Consider the following 17,892-nt stretch of genomic DNA (forward strand, 5'->3'; position numbering starts at 1 on the left):
AAAGATCCCTGCCAGCGAACGAGTATACAGTACACAGATGCCAAGGCCTCTGAGATACTGTCAAAAATAGAGGACAGAAGTATGATTCCGAATCAATAAAATGTATCTCCAGCCAGCCAGCCCTATGCATCTAAACTGGTTCCTCAAATAAGGTCACCTACATTTAATAATAGTTATTTCTAGGAGGGTTTGAAGTCATTTCAAAACTTATATCTTTTCTACATTAAAACAGGCTCCGTATAATGAAGATGCATTTACAAAAACGAATGATTTTTATTCAAAATAGAAAATGTCTGGCAGTAAATATGCCAATGTGTCAATAGTAGATAACTCTGGGTGTGGTGATCACGGCTGACATTTTTCTTTGTTCATTTCCGTCTTGTAAAGCAATTCTTAAAATTGCAAAACAAAGCAAAGCAAGCAAAACTTCGTAGAAACTGGGAGGCATGTCCTTAGATGAGAGGAATTTATGGCAGGAGGCCTCCACATCGGGTGACCGATCATCTGCTGGTTTGCCCAGGACTATCCTGATTTTCACATGGGAAGTCCTATGTCCCAGGATGACTGGTCACCCTGCCTCCCTTATTGTCCAAATGAGTGGAGCAAGATACTTTTGATTTCATTCTAGGGCAGAGGTACTCCATTTTTTGGGCACCTGAGAATCCCCCAAGGAACTCGTTAAACAAGCAGATTCCTATGTTCTACCCCTAGAGATTCTGATCCAGATTCTGAGGTGGGGCTCAGGAGACTGCATTTCTAAGCACCGCAGGAAATTCCTGTCTGGCCTCACAGTTCCAGGGCTCCCTGGACATGTGCTCCCGTGTCCTCCTTCTTTTTTCTCCGTACCCAGTGTCATCCGAAACCTTCCCCGGCCTCTGTGTCCGCCACGAGGGCACGGCCGCCTATTGCCCACCCCCCGCAGCCCTGGGGGGCTGCCACCTCTCCAAGCTCACCACAAAGAACAAGTGGTCAGAGGAATCCAGAGGACCTGATTCCCTCCTGCCAGGAAAAGGCTGGTAGCTCAACGCAGACCCAAATTCACGTCCAACGGGTCACGGATTCTCCCAAACGAAGTTAAAACTTGTGAAACACCCAGGAGTGGAAAAAGCCCCTCCATTACACGGAAGTGACACACAGATGTGTCTGGCTCTTTCCCATTCCATGCTTGGCTTCTACCATACTCAAAGACCACCTAGAGCAAATATGCTGCAAACTCTAAAAAGATCCATTACCCTGTCCTTACATTAGTTTTCACATGAGCGTGAGTCTGAGGTGTTAATTCTCTCTCCTGGACATAATTCAAAAGAAAATAGGTTTTCTCAGGGTAGCTATTTGGTTCACTTACTTATTTCTAAAATCTGGTATATTACTTTATGTCAGCTGTTTTTCATTAATGTGTGCGCCAGGCTCCCATTTTCAGTGGCTCTTAGCCAAGTGCGTCTCAGACTTGAATGGGCACGAGAATCCCCTGGGATCTTGTAAAAATGCAGATTCTGATTCAGTAGCTCTGGGGTGGGGCTTGGGAGTCTGCACTTTGAACAAGCTCCCAGGTGATGCCCAGGCTTCCGGTTCCTAGACCACGAACGAGTAACAAGGATAGCTGACAGGTGAAAGTTTGGTTTGTAAGTCTGGTAAGTCTGGTTTTACCTATAATAAAATAAAAGCAAAATGAGCATTTGTTCACACAGGGCTTAAACCACTGCGCTACTTTTCCCCTGAGATTTGCGGGAGATTTGTTGTATACCCCACCTCTGGGGGGGAGTGAGTCAGCAAGTTATAGAGCCAAATTCCTTTCCTTGTAAATTCTTCTGTCTGCTGTTTACTGAATTGCAACCTATCAAAGTTAACTTCTAAGCAGAAGATTGAAAGATTACAAAAGAAAGTACATGTGAAGGAAGGGAAGTGTTTCAGGAAGTCAAGAAAATGATTTTAATTATAAAAATGAGTAGAGGTTTAACATGAGAAAATGCAAGTTGGCTAGCTTTGGAAGGGTGACTTTTATTAAATCAAATCAAAAAACCCTTGTCTGCTGCAGGGATGGATCTTTTAACTTGAGGAGGAACAAGGAAATTAAAAGAGGCAGCTGTGATAACGTCTTTACAGTTTTGACTTCAAGGGAGCAGAAAGTTTGGAGGGTGAATACCAGAGAGTAATTTTAGATTTAGCTGTCCAAGATCCGGAGTGAAATAATGTTTCTGTGTTATGATTATTCAAGTTCCCAAACATGGAGAAGAAGAAAAGTAAAGACCACTGAGACAAAACGTAAAGGTTTCAAGGTACATACATAGCATTATTTTAAAAAAATCATGTCACATGATACACAGCATGAAGACAGGGAGAATGTATGGCAAAAGGCCGATGGTAATTCCCTCTGAACAGTGGGACCATGTTCATCTTATTTCTATTTTGACAGTTTCAACAATAAGGCATTACTTTTATAATAAAAAATAATAAACATTTAAAAAATGGTCATGCTGAGGAAGAAAGGAAGGAAGAGAGGAAGGGAGGGAGGAAGGAAGACAAACAGATGGCTTCTCCCTTGAAGGAAAATTTCTTTCAAATGGCAATTCCTTTACATATTTGTTTTAATCATGCCCCACACAAGACTTTCCTATTTTTGTCCTGGGATCATATTAATATTAAGGCTACGATTATACTTGAAAGTGTTAAATGACATCTGAGTAATTAGAATCTAAATTCCCAATCATTCCTCTATAACCACACTGTCTATCTCACAGACAGCAACCGGCATTTATGAACTTGACAGTGCTTCAAGGATAGAAGCCAGGGTCCCCTCCCTTCCTATCAGAATCCACAACGTGCCAACCATGGGACCTGTGCTCTGTCCAAGCCGCACTGCCCAGCGACGGTGCCGCGGGCTCTCCTGAGGGCCAAGGTCCCTTTGGATCGCCGTGGCCGTGCTATCGCCTCAGTGGCTGAGAACATGCACAAGGCAAGACCTGTTCCACAAAAAGGAGGAAACGCGCTGAGAAAGACCGCAGCGTCTCCGGCATCAGAAACAGCTTGGCCACGTACCTTTAGGATGGTGATATTCCAGGTAAAGCTCTCCACTGCCTTTTGTAGTTTTCGTTCCTTCAAGCCCTCCTTGGTGCCGATGCTGTGTAAGTGCTCGTGGAATTCCATGGCTGAAAGAAACAGAGCATTTTACTTCCACGTCCAACCTGTGCTAATGAACTGGCAACACTTACTTTTCTAGGTATAGCGCAAAGAATTCCAGTCTCCAGTGGAATTTCATAAATGTCCTCTGGAAGAATGTAATAATTGAGGGGAAACACCGACAACTCCTGGTCTCAGCAAGGCGGAAGGCATCTGAGAGGGCAGCAATCACTGCTCATGGCCTTGAAGGGTGACCAGGGCACATACAACCATTCTCATTCTTAGTTTAGAGATGAGGAATCTGAGGCTCGGCAAGCGTGAGAGACGGACGGCTGTGGAGGGAGCAAGAGGAAGACCTGCGACTAGAACCCAGGTCTCTGGAACCTCAGAAGGCAGATTTCAGCTCTGCTGACACCGTGCTGGCAACTGCAGATGAAATGAGGGCAAAGGAACATACTTCCTGTCACAGATGCCAAGCCTATGGTGAAGGAGAGCAGATGGGGGCAAAGCCCCTGAGCTCTAACTCTGCGTTTCCATTATGACTCTTTAACATAGTTTACACAATCAAATGAATATTCTCGACTGCCATTCAAAATAGTCTTAAAGAAGCTCCCTCTGCAACAACAATGCAATAATGCAGGAGTAGTATGATGGTTCTTCGGCTGTTTTAATACCATGACAACTCGTGGAATTTTATATATTGAACTGCAGTCAGTGATCCCACCTCTGGCCAATGGGAACCCTTCGGACTGGTTCCTATGTCCTTTTGAAATGACTAATCGGCCTCCTGGCACAAGATGTTCTAGACTTACCAAGGACATTTTCCCTGGGCCTGGAGCCACACATTTCTCCAAGGACCTCTGGATTTTTTTAGTGGGGAATGATATTTAAAGACCACAACCTGGGTGTTAGAGATGCCCATTTTTGCTGAGTTGTCATTGTTTTTTAGGCCTTTTCATTGGACAGATATCAGGCACTTTTTTTTTTAAGGAAGAATAAGATCTTGCTAATACAGCTTTTTTTTTTTTTAATATTATTTATTTATTTATTTATTTATTTATTTATTTATTTATTTATGTGAGAGAGAGGGAGAGTGCCACATGCGTGAGCATGAGTGCAGGGAGGAGGGACAGAGGGAGGGAGAGAGAATCCTTTAAGCAGATTCGGTGCTGAGCATGAAGCCCAACCCAGGGCTGGATCCCAGGACACTGAGATCACCTGAGCTGAAACCAAGAGTCTGCTGCTCAACCCGCAGCACCACCCAGGTGCCCTGCTAATAATACTCCTAATTCAAATGTAAGTGTATGAGATTTTTGCACAGTTTTTAAATTCAATGTTTATTTTGTATCTCTTAGGTGGAAAATCTTACTTCCTAACCACATCAACCTAACTATTAATAGTAAGACTGCTGAATCCGACTTAAAATCTGCGTTTGGGGGGAGGGCCCTTAGAGAACATCTTATTAAGAATGTACAGTAAGAATATTGTCAAGATCAGTCAGAATAATTTTTTTCTCTACATCGCTATGTCACTAACGAAGTCCAATTAGGTTCATTTAGCTTTTGTTTTGTTTTCATTCTCTCTGTGTGTATGGTAGGGCTGTGGGTTTTTTTTTGGATGTAATCTGTTTTATGATTATGTCAAAGCTTTACATGATTCCAAAGCCAAACCTCATACCAACGTGTGCTCAGGTAAGTCCTGCTTCCTCCTGGTGACTCGCACCCTGATCCCTCCCTCCCCCTACACAGTTTTTGTAGTTTTTAATTTACTTTCTCCTGTACTGTTTCTCCTCGAAAATATAAGCAATGGTGGGGAACGCGTGGTGGCTCAGTCGGTTAAGCATCTCCCTTCGGCTCAGGTCATGATCCCGGGGTCCTGGGACCAAGTCCCACATCAGGCTCCCTACTCAGCGGGGAGCCTGCTTCTCCCTCTGCCTGCCACTTCCCCTGCTTGTGCTCTCTCTCTCTCTGACAAATGAACAAATTCTTTAAAAAAAAATATAAGCAACTGTGTACATATATCCATGACCCTCCCTTTCTTGCACATGAAATTTCTGTACTTGGGTTTTGTCTTCTGTACACTGTTCAGAAGTAAGCCGTTCTGTACCTTGGTACATAGAGGACAGAGATCACTCCATGTCGGCATGGAGAGCTCATCCTCACTCTTCTTTTTTTTCTTTTTTAACAGCTACATGGACTCCTTGAGTGGATGAACCAGTATTTATTTAACCAGTCCCCTGCTGATGGACCTGGGTTGTTTCAAAAGCATCTGCTGTTACAAATAATGTGGAGCAGTCGTAATCTTTACATTTCCTGGGTTCCTCTGTGCACACTGACTGTTCAGTTGGGCATTCCAATTCCCTACTCCCTTTCTATGCAACACCATTTCAAAGTAACTCTTTATACTGTGATGGACAGCAACTTTATTTCTTAGTGTCTTTAAACAGTAAGCAAAAGCTGACACATATGATAAATACAGTAAAAGCTGCCAATTTAGTCTTTTTTCTTCTTTTTTTCCCCCTCACTGAATAGGAACGATGGTTCTAATTTCTTACTAAAGGCTTAACAACATCACTGTTTTCAAGAAAGAACAGTAAAATTCATTACATCATTTAGAAAACTACCACACTAACCACTCCCCTTTTCTCCAACTTCTCTTCTGCCAGTGATGGTACTCAAGAGCAGCCCAACCTGGTTAGCTAAGCCCCCTCCACCGCAGTGCTGGCCACCTGACTCAGACAGCGGGCTGCATCCAGGCCTAGTTCTGACTCTACTGAACGTGCTTGGCTCAGCATACTGCAGAACTAAGAAACAGACAAAGAAACACCCTAAAACCAAAATAACCATGAGTAGGTAGCACTCTTGTTCTAAAACCCAGGTTTCTTGCGAGAGCATTTAACTGTATGCAATGCACATGCGTGTGTGTGCGCTCACACACACACACACACACACACACACACACACACACACACTTTTTCCTCGGCCACATCTGGGAGACCTCTTGGAGCGTGCTGTGATGACCCAGACCCCGTTCATAGAACGTGGCTAGGTGAAACCTGAGTGCTGAGACCTTGATGTGCTGGCTTTTCTGTAAAGACTTAATACCAGACTTTGGCAAGATCTGGATTTCAGGATAGGTCATGAAGACTCATAATGCTTCTATTCCGTTCATCAGGGGGCACTCTAGCCTTAAAAGCATCACTGAGGGGTGGCAGATGGAGTTCATGACTGGAATTCAGGAGAGAGAAGAGACACAAGAGAAGTGCTGGGGGAGAAGTTCTCTGTAAACAAGAAGGTAAACAACTGCGTGGTCTCTGAGCGAGTGCTGAGCTTAGACGAACATCTACCCTACATTGTAAGCAGCTTTCTGCAGGAAAGACGAACCCACGGCCAGAGGCAGTAAAATAGGCTGCCCTGGGAAGGACTGAGGATTCAAGGAAGAAGAAACACAGTTAAAATGATAAAAAATGATACCGATAAAGAAGAAACAGGGAAACATTTAAAGAAATAAGGGTAGCTGGATACGTGGCTGAGTCTACAAAGCTCATATTTTACGTGTTCATTAAAAAGTGAGACGACACAACTCCCTCTTCTGTCTCCCCTCTTGAAATATCAGTAGTCCAATAAAAGTCCATAGGGAAGTACAAAATGTATCATTAGTGAAATTCCTTTAAAAATGCAACAAAGGTCAGAAGTGGAAAACTGGAAAAATTATATTAAAAATATAAAATCTGACAAAAAGGAAAAAATATACATAAAACCCAAAACTTCAAAAAACAACCAAGACTATCAGTCCCACTGTTATATACTTCATTATGTGCTGTGTAACACAATGGTTTCTTTAACCAGTTTTTTGTATTAATATAGACGGAACTTTGCAAACACCTGCTAATCCACTGATTCAAAGCACATATTGATTTTATTTAAGGAACTCAAAGGAGTCTGACCTTGGCCCATATAACAGGACTGTACCTTTCACTGCTCCCCTGTGATGTGCAAAGCCCAGAGCAAGGACTAAGGGTGCACAACTGAGGGAAGCAAAAGGCAACTGGCCAGGTGCTTTACATATATTATACAGGAAACTTGGAAAGAGACTACAGCACTTTCCCAAGGAAATGGGAAAGAAGGATTTGAATACTGGTTTGTCTGAGCCCAATGTCCCACGGTTTTCCAACTGCCATGCCATATTTCTAAACAAGAGCCTCTCTACCCTTAATAGGAGCTCATGCGATGGTTATGCGTATCCAATAATTATGCCGTGAGGTAGGGCAGTGTAAGGGCCAATGCTCAGGCACTGACCCAGTTCTAAGAGAATACGGAGGGACAGCAAATGAGATTATGCATTTGAACTGGGTCAGCCCATACATAACAGGGAAATCTAATTATATTAGATGCAAATTACATTATCCCCTTGATATTAAATTATCAGGAAATCTACTCTAACATGTCACGGGAGGTCTTTTTTGGTTCTTTACATCAACATTGAGTATAAAGAACCTGTCTGGGTTAGATGTTAAGTAAATTTCTCCCTATTTTCCTAATTATTTTCAGCAAAGAAACATATTAGCCCAGTGAAAGCGTCTTTAACTTACTAAGAAATGTGAAAGCACTACCTCTTTTCCGTCCGTAAATTATACCATTCTGTCTAAAGAGCAGAGTGAGATTTAAAGTAGCTGGTGAAAATCTAATAAGCAAAACTTTTCAGATTAGGTTAGCACTTCCCTCACCCCCGCCCAACCCCCACAAGGAAGCCAAGTTGTTTTTGTTTCAAAACTCCTTTTCTTTAATTAGAATTTATGGGGGGGGGGGAGCACTGGGAAGAGCCCTGGGTGGGCAACCAGTCAGGGAGTAACATTTATTGATTACCCACCATGTGTAGGTCATTCGACGTGCAGCATGGAGCTCTATTAAAACCCACTGCTTCAATCTGTAAGCCCATTACTTAAACCCATTACTGACCATTCTGTAAACAAAAAAGCTAGATTTCTACAAGTATGGGGAACAAACTGAGGTAAGGGTAAGGGAACTAGTGCTTATATTATCAACTCACTGGCAACTCTTTCGTAAAGAAATATTTACAGTTTTGTTCTGGAATACAATGGTGGAGTTTAGAGACATCAGTATAGCAAAGAGGGCAATAGCATTAAAATGATGTAAGAATACATAACAACTGCTGCTTTTTAAATCACTGCCAAAATAAACTCTGTAGGAACACCACCGCAGTAGGATTTCCGTACTAGGAAACAGACACTACGCATGGGAGATCTAGGAGGCGCAGAAGGCCTATATTTTATAATGTAAACTTTTACAGAATAAATTACAACTAATAATTTAAGACTGGATTGTTTTATCTTACAAAGGAATGGAAAATAAAAAATCAGACAAATTTAGATTTCTGAAAACCTGAATAAGTCCATTCTGTGTTTTCACTTAAGTGACTGGATAGAAAATGAGCAGATAACAAATACGTCCAACGACCCTAAGCATTGATGACCCTTGAACCTACTGTAAAGTTCAAAGGAATTCTATAGGAAAGATACATAACAAGGTGGACAGGGAGCCCTTGATCATTTCCTGCCCTTGATCTCTGCTAGTGTTAGTGTCTAAATGAAGCAATAAGAACCCCGGACTCTGAATCAAGAGAGGCTCTCGGCTTAACTCCTCTCCCCGGCAGGCCTGTAGCGGACAGAGCCGGGGAAGCAGGGCCCGCAAGCAGCCGGCAAGCGCAGGCCAGGCCTCAGGACACCTGTGCCTCCTAATCCTTCGTTTAGAAACAGGACGTGGCCACTGCTGGTAGCTGTTCTTGGCGTTAGCCCACACAGGTTAGCTCTACCTCCACTGTTAACCAAACTGACATGCGATTACACAAAGTAAATACCCGATATATTTGCACGTTCCTCCTTCAGCAATTAGTGTCTTTATCTGCCTATTTACCGGTGTGTTAGAGTGAGAGCCCCTCCGCTCTGGGGAGGGGACTGTTCATTCACATACGGGCAGTGTTCAGAAGCAGCCCTCGCAGCGGGCTTTTGGCTCAAGTGAAGCCTTCAGGATTCTTAAAAGGCTAAGAAGATGCAGAACCACCCAAATCAGCTTCTCCTGAGAAAGTAAAAAGAACAGAACACTGAGGCTGTGGTCCGGTCAGTGGACACCACGGAGGGCTGCCCCCTCCCCCCAAGCCCTGCCAGCTGCATGGGAAGATGTACACCAAGACGGCTTTCTGCGCAAATTCTTTACTCACCTGGGGCAATTGGGGGCTGAAAGGGGGGGGCTTTTTAGCTCTAAAACACAAGTACTTCTCATTGATGAATTATAGGTTAAAAAAAAAAAGGACAAACCTATATGCTTCTGAAAATAATTAGAATTTTGTTGATCCTGAGAAAATTTGTTTTGTGACCATCTGTAAAATCATTATTTAGAGGTTCCGAAATTGCAGATTTAAGACAAAAGAGTTCTAATGTTCTTACAAAACATGGCTCGTAGCTTCTGGGGCCTGAGCATCGCGGGTGGACTTCCAGAGCACTCCCAGACAGGCGCTGGAGAGAAGTGAGGGTCACGTGCTTTTGCATGCACCGCTGCCCGCTGCTTAGTGACAAGAACTCCCACTGTGAAAACAATCTTCGGGTGCGAAAATAGAAGCCAGGCCAATCATAACGAGGGAAAAAGAAGTGGGATTGTTTTTTTCTTTCAGGAACAAGCTGTATTTCCCGGTAAGTTTCCAGTACCTTCCCAATGCTGTACCAACACATTTTATTCATAAATCTGTGTACTTTAGACCCATGTGTAGCTGTTCACAGTAGCTTGTATTTTTTCTATAAGCAACGTCCCATTTCCTTGTCTGATTTACACTAAATGGCATTATAAGAGCCTCAAAGAAAGCACAGCCTGGCTAACATTTATAACATTTGGGGGCAACTGTGAAGGGAGGGGAAGGAAACAGGATTCCTTGATTCTACCAGGACATTGCCACCCAAGTTAAGACAAGAGGTAACCGTTAATTCTGGCCAAAGAAATGGAAATCTTTGTAAGTTTTAGGAAACTTCACTTGAAAACCAATACTAACTAGGTGAACTGTCCTTTGAAAAGGGTGACACGCTATACAATTGCAATGGGCTATATTATTTAACAGTCAAAATACATGGTGTGTATAAAGGCATTAAAGTTTGAAGGCTGTGAACATATATTATGCAAATCCAATGAAGTGCATGGGAACATGGACCAAAGCCTGGGGGAAATGAGCCAGAAAGCAGCGAATGGTCATGTCTCATGCGCAGACCTGGCTGGGCCCGCTGTGACCGCTCTTTGGCTAAAAGGACTGTCTTTGAGCCCTGGCTTCTTCTCTGTGCCAAAGAACCTACGGTTAGGTTCCTCTGACTCCATGACCCCAAGTTTCTGTTTCCAGGGAAAAGATGTAAATTATTTTTCTTCAGGAATGTTAACCAAGAAGAAAATCTGCTCGAATTCCTTGGTGATAATGAACTTGAGAATTAAGGAAATGAATAGCTGGTGATCTAGCAGCAAAGAAAAGACAAATGGAAAACCCATAGTCACGTGGTTTCTATGAGAATTTAGTTCCGTTCTGGTCTAAGGAAATGGAAGTCATAGGCCATGTGAACAAAGAACAGGGCCATGCGTCCATGGTGGGGACTGCATAAATCATTTAATCTTTCCATTTAGAGCTATAATACTAAATTTTAAAAATTGGTCTGGCCACTCAAAAGTATATGATTTGTTTTTTTACGTTAAGAACTACATTTTGAAAAGTTGTTTCTTTCCATGTCATCTCTTGAAAATCTAAACAGCTAAGCTTTTTTATACTGGTAGGTACTGGTTTCACATAATTTTCCAATTATTATTTCAAAATACTTTATAACCTATATATTTTAAATAGGGGCTTAAAGCTTGTCCAAAACTAAAATATAAAGCTGGCAGATTAAGTATCATGTTTTGTAAAAATTAATAACTGAGTGTAAATTTTCCAGGCAGGATGATATAATTAAATTAACTAAGCATGTGACTATAACTGTAAAGAACGGGATGTAATGGAGCTTCTATTAAGGTTCCTGCTTTCCATCACAGATAAACTTAGATGAAAACCAAACAGCCATAAAAATAAAATAAAAATTTAAAAATACATGATACATACAATAAATAAGATATAAAAAAGAGGCTTTTGCTTGGAAGGGAAGGGAGACTCAGAAACAAGGCATCATTTCCTCTTTGACTGAAACGAATGCCATTTCTTCTTGCCAAACATAAAGCAGATGACCTTTCAAACATTCTGGTTGGGATTTTCTCTACCAATCTAAAAGATATGAATCTAAAATACACCATGTAGTGCAAGGCTAAATATTTTTAGAAACAAATATAATTTTAAAAAATATTCAAAAGAGAGACATATTTATCTTAAACTTATATACTAAAAGATTAGTTCTTCAACTGAAAATTTACTTTGCTGCCCTAAAAAGCTCTTTTATCACAAACACATTCAGTGCGAAAGTATTTTTTTTTATGTGTTGAAAATAGAAACCACAAGCAAAGGGCAAAATCTTTCAAACGGTGACAAAAGAAATATATATTTATATTTTATTTCAAATATCCCAAATTAGGTGTAACGAGATATTTCCCGGAAGATGGAGTTCCATATAACACAGATCTATTTGGGACCTCATTCAAGAGGATGATTTATCAACAGTATTAAAAGTACCTTAATAAGTACGGTCTGCATGTTGTTTTGTGGCACATCAAAGTATCTTGAAAACAAAAGAGGTTATCTGATTATTTTTCCAACTAATTTACACACAGCACCCGTTAAAATATACAGTCTTTGTAAACTGTACGTTCTGCCCCTAAAGTCCAGGGGTCTGAAGTTTGTGTGTGCTGCTGACACGTGGGCATTTACACCATAACCCCCACGGAGACATGGAAATGCCTAATTATTTTTCATACAGTTCCAGTTGGTAGTCTCTTTTTCTTGGCCTTTTTTCCAATCTTGGCATTAACAAAAGCCAAATTATTTTAAGATGGATTTCTGAGCTGTTAAATCCCGTTCCACATGAGGTGGGATAGACAAACCAGGTCTCTTAAATATATGCCTGAAACCCAGATGGATGACAAGATCCCCGGAATGCCACATCCACAGCGGTACACTTTGTGAATGAATCGCACGAGGGAGGTTTTCCTTCCTCCGCCAGCCTGCTCCATCTGGGTAAATCTAGGTGAGAGGAAGTTGTGTAACTTCCAGGCCTTTGTGGAATCCAAGTGCCAGGCCACCATCCACAACACGCAGCCACGGGATGCACATGGGGTGGGGTCCCAGGAGCGATGATGTGGGTAGCAGGATCCCCCCATTTCATTTTGCTGAGCCGTAAAAGGGCCTTCCTTACCCCAATTATACTCAAACATTAGTTTTTTAAATCTAGGACACCTTTGTTTGGATCGCCACTCTTAAATCGGATCCTTGCTCTCTACTACAGTTCGGCACGATCACCGCGACACACCGGCCTCGTCACCTTACCCTGTCTGTGCCTCCCTTGCTTTTTGTACCTCTTCTCGTATGAATTTTTGATCAGACATTATTGTGCCTTGACCCAGCAATTTAAAAAGTATAAACTGGTATACAGAGAGTTAGCTTTCCTTTCCCCATCCCCCAGTCCTCTTGCTCCCTTCCCATCAGGCAACCGCTGTTACTCCCCCTTACGTATTCTCCCAGACAGACTCACGCCCTCACAAGCACACAGGGCCCTATTCTCCTACCCCACCTTTTAAAACAAATATTAGCAAATAGCACACACTGTTTGACTTTGAAAACAATATATTATATATATATATACATATATATATATGAAATATTTATTTAACCTGTATGTATATATAAGACCTTCTTTTTGTACGCGTAATACACAGCATGTGTGGGTGCAGGTGAATGTATATATACAGGTTTATATTTTATTCTTTTTTATGGTAGCATAGTGTTCTATTATGTGGATCTATCAGAATGTATTTAACGAAGGCCTTCCTATTGAATATTTAGGGTGTAACATTTAGCTTGTTCTCAGTATTGCAAAGAAAATTCTGTACATATTGTCCTTCCCCAAGTATGTGATCATATCTGTAAACGCTGAAAGAATGGAACTGTTGGTTCAAAGTGTACATAACTTGTAAATCTGACATTTACTGCAATATGGCCCTCCCTAGGTGTGGACCCCCCAACAATATGACAGGTATCAGTTTCCCCTATATCCTCACCAATCCATCATGACCCATATGTGATGTGACTTTGCAGGCTTGGGTACAAACATTTGGATCTGATGCATGAAAAGTGGCGTTTCCTTGAAATACCTCATTTACTCAACTTCTAGACTATCACGGTGTTCTCCTGCCTGGCTGTGTTCTAACCTCCTTGCTTGCTCTCCCACATGTCCTCCTTGACACCTGAATGTTGCAGGGCCAGAGCTCCATCTTCTCCATCCACAGTCACTTCTTAGATGACTTCAGTCTCCAGACTCGAAAGACCACCTTTGTGCTTATGGATTCCAAACTCATTACACCTCCAGTCTGGACCTCCCACCCAAACCTTACTCGTGGAATTCAACTAGGCATAACTTAACTTGTCTAAACAAAATCCCTGCCCTTCCCTCTCGAGCCTCTCCTCCTCAGTCGCCCCCACCTCAGTAAATAGCAGTATCCCCTTTCCAGCCCCAAATCTCGCAGTCATACTGACTTCCCTCTTTCTTTCCTCCTACCCCACAACCAATCTGCATATCTAGACTATAGCTGAATATCCAGCATGTAAACATTTCGTATCACTCCACCCCAACTACCACCCGTCAAACCATCACCACACACTGTGCTGAATTGTTGCAAGAGCTTCCTGAATGGTCTGGCCACTGCTCTGGCCCCCATGCCCTATCCTCAACTCATCTGCCCAGACTCAGGAAAAGACCTCTCATCTCAGCGAGAACAAAGCCAGCCCGTGTGTCTGGCCTCCTGGTAACTCCAGCTCATTGTTCACGCTGGCTCCTAGCCCTCGCCCACCCCTCCCTGTCCTGCAGCCACGGCAGCCACACTGGCCTACTAATTCTTCCACTGATACATGGAATGCTCTCACCTCAAGGCCTCTGCCTCCATAGCCCCTCTTACTGGGATCATCCCTTTTCCGGATGTTTGGAAAGCTTGCTCCCCACCTCCAATCATATTTCCATCAAGTCACTGAGGGCTTCAATGAGGACTTTATTTAAAAGAGCCACCCTGCCCACACTCCGGGCCCACGTTCTCTCCCCTTCTCTGCCTTACTGTTTCCAAAACACTCACCACTGCCTGACACCTAAATGTTTTATCTATTTGCTTTTTGTTTCTTTTCTATCTTCTTTCTATCTTCTAGATTCTGGCTTCACGAAGGCAGGGATTCAGACTTTTTGTTCATAACTGTATTCCCTGTACTTGGAACAGGTCCGAATCTTTGACAAATGAGGCTGAACATCTTTTCACTTTGTTTTTAGTCTTCTGAATTCTGTTATCATGCACTATGTTCAATTTTTTTGCAAAGAATATAGGGTTGTTGGCCTTTTTCTTAACTGATTTTAAGGGTTCTTTACAGAGGAGGGGTATTAGCCCTTTGTGATCTGTATTGCTGACATTTTTTCTGTTTGTACTTTTTGTTGCAACTTTGATCCTGACAGTTTTTGCTATAGAGAATTCTTTTCATGCAGTCTAATATATCAAGTTTTTTTCTTGTTGTTCAATGTTACATTTAAGCTTCTGGGTTTGTGTCATTTCTTGCCCGCGCTTCCAGCCTCATTTGCTGCTCCCCCCTTTGTCACGGCCACTGCGGGCGTGGGCAGTCCTGCATGGGCTCTTCTCCCTGCCTGGAATTTCTGTCCCGACCTGCCTTGCTCCCAGACACAGCAGTGGCGGGACTCAGCTCCTGTTCTGAGATCTGGTTCCCTGATCATGCCCGACGGAGCTCACCACAGGCCCTGCTGTGGAGCCCACATGGCGTTCGTTGTGCAGTGGGGTTCTCTTCACACACCTGTCTCTGGACACTCAACTTGGAGCCTGCTGGGGACAGGGAGCAAAGTCCCCAGCTTCTGTCACACTGGGAGTAGGGAGTGTCTGGTGACTAAAAGAATGAACTAACAAGTGCAGCATTCAACATTCAATTCAACTCAACATATACCTGCTGGATGCCAGGCACTGTTGTTGGAGTTTGGGATATGTGATGAATAAACTCTGCCCCCAAGGAGTTTATATCCGAGCTGCAAGAAAACACAGTAAGCCGACTATATGGTATCAAGTGTGCTGGGAATGCTTTTATGACTTGAGGTTACATAAAACAACCAGTTCTGAATTAAAGATTCATAATCATCTCCCTGGATTTTCAGTATTTCCTCCCAACCCTTTCTTCCTTAGAGAACTCATCCAAGCAAGTAACTCTTCCATATGGATGACACCAATTCTATCTGTAAGCCTGACTCCATCCCAAGCTTCATTATAGCTGCTTCAACAACGGACTAGTTTTTTCCACTGGACCTTGTGCTAAAGTCTGAATGTTTGTGTCCCCCTCCAAATTATATTTTGTAATTCTAATGCTTAATGCCATGGTACTAGGAAGTGGGGCTTTGAGGAGGTGCTTAGGTCATAAGAGTGGAGCCTTCACGAATGGGATTAGTGTCCTTATAAAAGGGATCCCAGAGAGTTCCCTAGACACTCCCACCACGTGAGGACACAGCAACAAGTTGCTATCTATGAACCAGGAAGTGGACCTTCACCCGCCACCATATCACATCTACTGGCACCATCATCTTAAACTTCCCAGTCTCTAGACCTGGGAGAAATAAATTTCTGTGGTTTATAAACTGTCCAGTCTGTGGTGTCTGTTATAGCAGTGCCATCCTACTGTGATCTTGTTCACCAAACCTGAAACGGACCTTCACAATCAACTCTGTCCTATTCCCACAGTGCAAGCACCCACATTCCATTGCTGGGAGGAGCATGTGAACATGAAGGGCAAAGGGCAGAGATGAGTCAGTCAGTGAGTCCCCAGGCCTGTTCCAAACTATTTCACACCCCTACCACCCACAGCAGTTTCCTAAAGTATTCAAGACAGTGACAGAACTTGAAACAAGGGCTTTATAACCATGTAAGTTCAGGACATGCTGAGTTAAACTGGATGATATTTAGCACGCTAATGTGTACTGAGAATCTCCAAGGCGGACTACATTTTGTTACGGAAACTTGATGATGAGCTCCTCCTATGACTAGTGGTCCTTGAAACAAGCTTTGAGAAATGCTGGTCAAGAAATGCAACCCCAAATACTTGATCCTTGAATTAAAAGGTTTCCATCATTCAAAGCAAGCTCTATTTTCCAATCCGAATTTCTGCTGCTTCCAGAAGCAAATATCTCCCTTTAGCCAGGACGATATATTTCATGTGCACAGAAAGTACATCTCGATAGTGAGGCCTTCTACACTGTGCCCACCTCATAAGCCCTGTTCCTTCTGCTCTGCCTCCATGGATCCTGCATTCCCTCAAGTCCCTAGATTCAAGCCCACCTCCTTCCCTACCAACAGAACCTTCTGGGCTTATTCCTTTCTTCAAACTTCAACTGTACCTATTATTTACACCATGTGCTTGGTCGTGGTTTATAACTTTCAATGATAGCAGAGACCTTCCATTATTGTTTTTGCATCTTTAATAAGTAATTAGTATATCTTGTCACTGAACACATTCCGCAAATGCATAACTGTGTTTTTCCTGTTATATGTTAACATGAATAATGACATGTTTTTGACATGGCACTGACTGACCAGTAATGAAAAAATACAAGTTAATTAAAGTTGCGTTAAACTCCTTATTTCTATAAGAAGACTTATCTCTATTATTGTTTACACATTCTTAGAATGCATTTGTTCACTTTTAACCACTACAATCCCGTATTTATATTATATTATGGGACTTGTAGACCGTCAAGTTTGAGAGCTGGAAAAGCCTTAGAGATCACCTCGACTATTTATTTTAGACCCAAGGATATCTATTCGGTATCTATCTATCTATCTATCTATCTATCTATCTATCTATCTATCCTTCTGGTATTTGAGAAAGATGATTTAATTTATCTGTGGACTTTATTTGAATTGTGGTTCTTCTCAGCTTTAATAAGTGTAATAGAATAGTATCAAAAAATTTTTATGGGAGTGCCAGAGTTGAGAGCAGCCTGACCCCTCTCCAGCAGAGCACCTGCTGAGGTGACCCTGACAGTTCCTATTGCATCCTAGTGATGCTTTTCGACTCTGTGGGTTTATGAAGAAGGAGGGAGGAAGAAGTGACAAGAAAGCATAGCTCTGGGATTTTTTCACAGGACAGGTATCCCAGCGAGGTCAAGCATCCCCCCACATTCCCTCCCTTTCATTTGTGGAGAGGTTTCACCAATGAAAGGTATGTTAGGAAGAAGAAATATGCCCCCGAGAAAGACAGCTTGGCTGCCAATCAACCCCACGAGCAAGTGCACATCTGCGTCTGAACAGTTCTTGCTCCTCTGAGGGGCAGAGTGGAGCACGAACCCCAAAGGGGTTTTTTGAGAGGTTCTCAAAACCTGAATGTCCTCATTCAAAGACAAATTCCTGATTTGATATCGGGGGTGAGGTAAAGGAACGGCATCTTAAATAAGCATCCAGGAGATTCCGACCACACTTAGGAGAACTACTGTTGTGTGGTGGTTGATGTGGGAATCTTAAAATGGGACGGGATGATGGGTACAGGAGATGGAGGGGTGTGGTG

General features: G+C 42.6%; 1 protein-coding gene across 7 annotated transcripts in view; it reads right to left on the minus strand.

Moving 5' to 3' along the window:
• PLCL2 (phospholipase C like 2) overlaps positions 1–17,892 on the minus strand; it is a 185,877-nt gene that overhangs the window by 14,786 nt on the left and 153,199 nt on the right. For 6 of the 7 annotated variants that reach the window (XR_006778476.2, XR_006778477.2, XM_045791687.2 and 3 more), the window contains one exon: positions 3,037–3,146. Coding sequence is in view for 5 of the 7 variants with exons in the window: in XM_045791687.2 (XP_045647643.2) it covers positions 3,037–3,146 (110 nt within the window). In the remaining 2 variants the exon portion in view is untranslated. Of the gene's footprint in view, positions 1–1,509; positions 1,648–3,036; positions 3,147–17,892 lie in introns of those variants that run through there. The other variant, XM_045791688.2, reaches the window with a different exon arrangement.

The sequence above is a fragment of the Ursus americanus genome, chromosome 20 (genome assembly GCF_024610735.1).
Source record: "Ursus americanus isolate L20-20 chromosome 20, mUrsAme1.1.p, whole genome shotgun sequence".
NCBI classification, from domain to species: Eukaryota; Metazoa; Chordata; class Mammalia; order Carnivora; family Ursidae; genus Ursus; species Ursus americanus.